This window comes from Frankliniella occidentalis, unplaced genomic scaffold (genome assembly GCF_000697945.3).
Source record: "Frankliniella occidentalis isolate FOCC.00 unplaced genomic scaffold, Focc_3.1 Scaffold28, whole genome shotgun sequence".
NCBI lineage: Eukaryota > Metazoa > Arthropoda > Insecta > Thysanoptera > Thripidae > Frankliniella > Frankliniella occidentalis.
Window position 1 is genome coordinate 2260014 of NW_026267158.1, and position 5767 is coordinate 2265780.

Here is a 5767-nt window from a genome sequence, read left to right on the forward strand (position 1 = left end):
CTGCCGCTGCACCTCCCTCCTCTGGCTGCTTTGACAACCCCAGCCCGGGACCGTCGGCACGCCATCCTCCCGCCGAAGTACTCGACCATATCGGCTGCCGTTTCCTTTCAACTAAAAGTCATCCCCGCTCCACTCACCGTTCTGCGTCTTTGATGGCAAGTTGGGTGGACTGAGCGCCTCCAGAGGGCTGGACGGCTCCGAGCAGGACGGCGTCATGGGCTGTTCCTGCTTGACGCACACGCTGCAACAGAGCATAAAAAATAATTGATTAGTCAGGTGTTGAGGCAGCTCAACCAAAAGCAAGAACGCCCGAGCTGTTTTCGATTCTGCATGAACCTGTTCGAAAGAACCATTCCGTTAAGGCCTCATGAACTAAGGTCAACTAAGGTAGTAAACGGCCGAAGTCCTTAGGTCCTTACCCAACACAGGATATCTTATTTGAATCTTTCACTACTCCCCTACAATTAAGTCCAAATGTATTCGTGGTTTAAACATAACGTCTGCAGGCGTACTACACCCCCCCTCCCCCACGGGGGCCATGCCATGGGGTGGCTGGGGGCTGGGGGCAGCTCGGGAAACAACAACCCCTTCTCCCGCACTGCCGCGGCCACCGCGCCCCCTAATGTGGCAACGCTGCTCTGCGCCACGCCACGCCACGATCCGCGCCCCCCAATGAGCCTGGCCCGTCATGCTGCTCCCGCTGCTGATTTGAATGCGCCTTTCGGATGGACCCCAGACCGGACGGGATTGGTTGGTTATGCGAGCCGTCGGCTGTCCTATTATTGATTGTCGCACATATTCAGCAACAACTAACCGACAACAGAGCAAGAACAAGCTTTTCTTGCTAGGGAAGGGTTTGGCGGGGAAGAGGGGGGTTCGGCCGAGGGTTCGTCTCGCACGCCTTCTGACGGCGTCCAGCGCCCTCTCGAGCGCCCGAGCGCCAGATTCAATATTTCATAGATAAAGTCAGGGGTCGGTTTTCAAACAGTTGGGCCCCGTAGAGCGAGGGTGGCGCCTAGTTTGTTTCCAGGCAGCCAACTTTGGGAACACGAGACTGCGCTTAGAAACCTGACTGAATGGAAACTAGGACAAACTCCAAACTCGGGGCATTCTGCTATAACAAGTTTTCAAGCTGTGCGTGGTATTTGAAACCAGACTACTAGAAAAACAAGGAAGAGAACAATTCTAAATTCGCCCTCTACCTTAATTTTTTTCTAGGCAGTTTCACCCCTTTAAACTGCAGCGGAGGAGCGCATTCGTACTCTTCGCCGCGAGACCCTCATATCCTCCGTGTGCTGAGGGTTGCCCACACTCAGGACCCAGTTCAGCGAACTGCCTACCATAATCCCGACGGGGAAGGGAGGGGGGCCTGGGACCCAACATATATCAAATGAGTGTCTAGCTTCCCTTTTTGATTATCAGCCGATCGATGAGGGGGGGGGCATACATGGAAGCAGAGGAGGTTCTTATGGACGAATAATTCAACTCTGCCTGTCGCTCTACATAGCCTAGGACCGCCTGCGACATATGCCTCGAACGACAGATTTTATCGGAAAACGTCCAACACTCTCTCAATTCCTTTGGAACTTTTGCGTTGGTGTCGCGAATGGTTATGTGTCTCATAACAAAGTGTGACGGAATTTATCTTTGCCCAAATGGAGCGGTATCGAGCGACATCCATTTTTCCGTCGCCCCATTTAAGTGATGATTATGGAAGCATCACTCCATGATGAGTGGCTGTATTGGATCATCGCTCCTTTTGAGCGACGACAGCCGTCGTCGTCATAGAAGGAAGGGCAATAATGTTCGCATGCGTCGCTCTTCCAGGAGAAACGAAAAAACGAAACAATTCACAATTCATCGCTCCTCCAAGAGCGACGCACGTGACTCCTGCATTTTCAGAGCACTGTCGTGAAGGTAAGTTAGTACCGGCAGGGTCCAGCTGCCACCAGACACTTTGCGTTTTGGCTTCGTGGGCCGGCCCTCGCCGGCTCCTCCGCCTTACAACAATCTCCCGAATAAATCATCACCGCCAGGAAGTGGGACGCGGCACGGCGTGTGCCGTGCATGCTTGGATGATATTGATCGACACGGCGCCACGCCACGCCACGCTACGCGGCGCCCCTCGTTTGGTGGTGCTGCTTCTCGAGTCCGTTTGTGCGCCGGGGTGCTATGGAGCAGCCACCGTGCGAACAATAATACTTCTTTTACAAAAATGTATATCTCGCTGCAAAGATTTGTGGTTGTTTGAAGTCGAAATGTGGAAATGGGAAACGGTGCCCAAACACGTCCGCCGGCCACACCCACACACTCGAGGATCCGCCCTGTGCTATGTAGAGAGTGAGGGAAAGGGAGGGGGGCGGACTTTGCCCTCTGGTAGAGACAGTCTTGGGGAGTGTCTAAAAACCCTGCTTCAGCCCGCAGCAGTCAGGTCGACGGGAAAAGAGAGAGATGATCCAGGGCAGCTGCGCGCGGTTCTGGAGCGCCTGGCGGATAGTAACCGGATTTTAACCAAACCTCAGCCGATCTCGCCATTTCGAAACAATGTGTGGTTCCTCCTATAATAGATGAACACCTGAATACACTTACTGTTACCAACGCGGCTCAGCTGGGCTGTCGCGGTCCGTGGTCGCCCCCTCCCCCCTCCTCGCCCTTATACCGGCGTGTAACCGGGGGCCCCGCCGGCCAACCACGGACCGTGATAGCCGTGAAGGTGAGAAAGCACGTGGATTGTTTGGGAAGTGAGATATGTAAAACAAATACCTCAAAGAGAGGATAAAAGTGAACCGCAGAGCAGCCATCGATCTCAGCGAATGTCTGTGTTCGCGTACTTCCACGAGGAAAGCAAGCAGTAGCACAGCACGCCTCTCTGAAGACGGGTGAACTACAAGTCGTGCATCTACATCGGTAAGCTGTCATTCATAATCACTTAAGAGGATCGTGAATAGTCTATAGAAGAAGAGATGAGCGGACAGGCCAGTTCGAATTGGAACAAACTCGAACAAATTTAGTCTAAAAATCTTCGAAAATGTTACGATACGATTCATGGAAATTTTCCCCCGTAAAACCTACAACAGTTTTTAACAGTGGCTGCTGAGATGGCGGTCGCCGTGAAGGCCTTGCTGGCCTCGCTGTTGCTGGACGCCGCGCTGGCCTCGCTCTTGGGCATTGACTCCATCATCCCAGCGGTCCCGGCGGTCCCAACGGTGGGCCCCGAGTGGATCGTTGACTTGGCCAAGGCGCCTCTCACTGGCCTTAAAGCAGCGGTGTCCAGGGACTTCGACCCCCTGATGGACCTGGATCCGGTGAGCGGCCGGAGGGCGACATCTGTTCCGAGGGGAGCACGAATGGGTAGTATTGAGTCGACGACTAAAACGCCCGCCGATGTGCAGGTGGAGCTCTCGCGGTATTGGGGCTACGACGCGGAGCTGCATCACGTGACCACGGACGATGGCTACATCCTGGGCATCCATCGCGTCAGGAACGCCACGGTTGCTAGTGAGGCCTCGGGTGCGACGCAACCCGTCGTCGTCATGGGGCACCCTCTGCTGTCCAGCTCAGCCGAGTATCTCGTCCTCGGCCCCGGCAAGGCGCTAGGTGAGCAAAAACCTTGGCAAAACCAAAGAAGTAAAAGTATCGACTCCATATGGCACGAGAAAATAAATTTCCATTCCTTGATATTCCTCCACTTTTCGCAATCTGGAACAGCGTACCTGCTGGCCGATGAGGGCTTCGACGTGTGGCTGCTGAACGTGCGCGGGAACACCTACTCGCTGAACCACACGACGCTCAGCACCAAGGAGGCCGCCTTCTGGGACTTTTCGTGAGCAAATATTTTAGTCGGCTACCCGAGTGCAATAGTGTGTATTCTGACGGTATACGTTGTACGCCTCAGGTTCCACGAGCACGGCACGCAGGACCTGCCGGCGCTGATCCAGTACGCGATGCAAGAGACGGGCCAGCAGGAGGTGCAGTACGTGGGCTTCTCCATGGGCACCACCACCATGTTCGTCATGGGCGCTGAACGCCCCGACGTGGCCAAGCACGTCAAGCTGTACACCGGATTCGGCCCGGTCGCCGAGGGCAGCCACGCCCGATCCGCTGCCTTCCGCCTCCTGCTCCAGTCCATCCCGGCGCAAAAGGTCGGACGCCCGCGGGTCCTTCTGTTTCATTGGCCTCCCTCAGAAATGTTGATCGTTGATTCGGTCGCAACAGCTGGCCGGGGCCCCGCTGGGCGTGTACTGGTTCCTGCCGAGCACGCCCGAGCTGCGCGCGACCGGGCAGACCCTCTGTGCCGACAGCGCTCCGCTCACCCAGCCCCTGTGCTTGGCCATCTTCGCCTCCCTGGGCGGCCGCAACGACAAGCAGACCAACACGGTAAGGACGAGAAGCTTGACCCGGAGCAGACTGTTCAGCATGTAGGCGAGTGGACGCGTTGCCTACTCTCAAGCTACGCAAGGCGAAAGGGGCTAGCCGGTAGGAAAGCACGTCCACACGGCTGCATGCAGTACCGGGTGATTCAGAGAAGACGCAGGTGCGGGCGGGTTTGTCTATCCTCGACTCGGCGGGCGCACGGGTCCCCTCCTCACCTCTCCCCAGACCTGGACCCGTGCGCCCGCCGAGTCGAGGATAGGCAAACCCGCTCGCACCTGCGTCTTCTCTGAATCACCCGGTACAGTATAATTCTCAAAATTTTACAGAACCGGTGAGCCATCCTTTTTAAAAAATGAAGATGATTGGGTCTCTTTGTAATATTTTGTTTGTTGTTCAATCCAGACGCTGCTGCCGTACATCCTTTCGCGGACCCCGGCCGGAACGTCGTTCAAAGTTTTGGACCACTATAGACAGGGCCTCGTACCCGGTATGGTGATGGCAGTTCTGTCGTATACTCTATGAGTCCGCCCACGTTGACTGAGTCTGTTTGTTATGTCGTTCAACTGACTACAGGCTTCCATAAGTACGATTACGGGACAATCCAGAACCTGGCGCGTTACGGTCAGCTGACAGCGCCCAGCTACAACCTGAGCAACATCTTCGTCCCCACCAGGCTATACTACGGGCCGAATGACCTGCTGGCAGGCCCGCAGGTAAGCAGGGGGGGGGGGGTGTTAGTTTGACTTGACTAACAGCGGGGAGTCTGTTGGCCCAAGGTTTTTGCCTGGCAGTGATAACTGCGAATAGGGTATTCCAATGGAGCGCAGAGCGGTAGTAAGAAGAACAAAAACGGAAGGTGAAAAGGTGATCGTGCCGTCCCCCTCTCCTCTATATCGCGGAGTGGGGGAGCGCCCGGGGAGAAGTGGAGGGCAGGCGTGGAGGAGTGCAGGCGCCTTTCCATCTTCCGTTTTTGTTCTTTCTTACTTCCGCTCCGCGCTCCATTGGAATACCCTATACGCTACGGGCAGTATTTATCCAATACAATACCAAATATGAGCCTCGCGCCAACATGTGAGCGATTTTATGATCCGCCTGAAGAGCAACACGTCAAATGACAACTTATTTCAGCATCATGAACTCTTAGAGCGATAATTTTACTAACTCGTTGGCAGGGTTGGGAACGTTACTTTTAAAAAGTAACGGATAACGTTGACGTTGATCGGGCCCAAAAGTAACGCGTTTCGTTTACGTTACCGGTCCTTATTAACGTAACGCGTTATCGTTAACCGCAACGAGTTAACGGCGTTAACGTTAAATTTATTTCAAGGATCCCCTCGTGCTAGACTAATTATTACCTCCTCGTTTGGTGGTGCTGCTTCTCGAGTCCGTTTGT

The 5767-nt window shown here is 54.8% G+C and overlaps 2 protein-coding genes across 3 annotated transcripts in view; one reads left to right on the top strand and one right to left on the bottom strand.

Annotated features, from left to right (window-relative positions):
• The window catches only part of LOC127749067 (uncharacterized), a 22625-nt gene that overhangs the window by 9793 nt on the left and 7065 nt on the right, over positions 1–5767 (bottom strand). The window contains exon 2 of the mRNA XM_052265650.1: positions 138–241. Coding sequence (XP_052121610.1) covers positions 138–241 — 104 coding nt within the window. The remainder of the gene's footprint in view (positions 1–137; positions 242–5767) is intronic.
• Positions 2764–5767, top strand: part of LOC113211931 (lipase 3) — a 3839-nt gene continuing 835 nt past the window's right edge. Inside the window, exons 1-8 of one of the 2 annotated variants that reach the window (XM_026430475.2) lie at positions 2764–2907; positions 3088–3305; positions 3393–3597; positions 3709–3823; positions 3896–4142; positions 4216–4377; positions 4777–4861; positions 4948–5087. In XM_026430475.2, coding sequence (XP_026286260.1) covers positions 3099–3305; positions 3393–3597; positions 3709–3823; positions 3896–4142; positions 4216–4377; positions 4777–4861; positions 4948–5087 — 1161 coding nt within the window. In that variant the 5' untranslated portion in view covers positions 2764–2907; positions 3088–3098. Of the gene's footprint in view, positions 2908–3077; positions 3306–3392; positions 3598–3708; positions 3824–3895; positions 4143–4215; positions 4378–4776; positions 4862–4947; positions 5088–5767 lie in introns of both variants that reach the window. The other variant, XM_026430473.2, reaches the window with a different exon arrangement.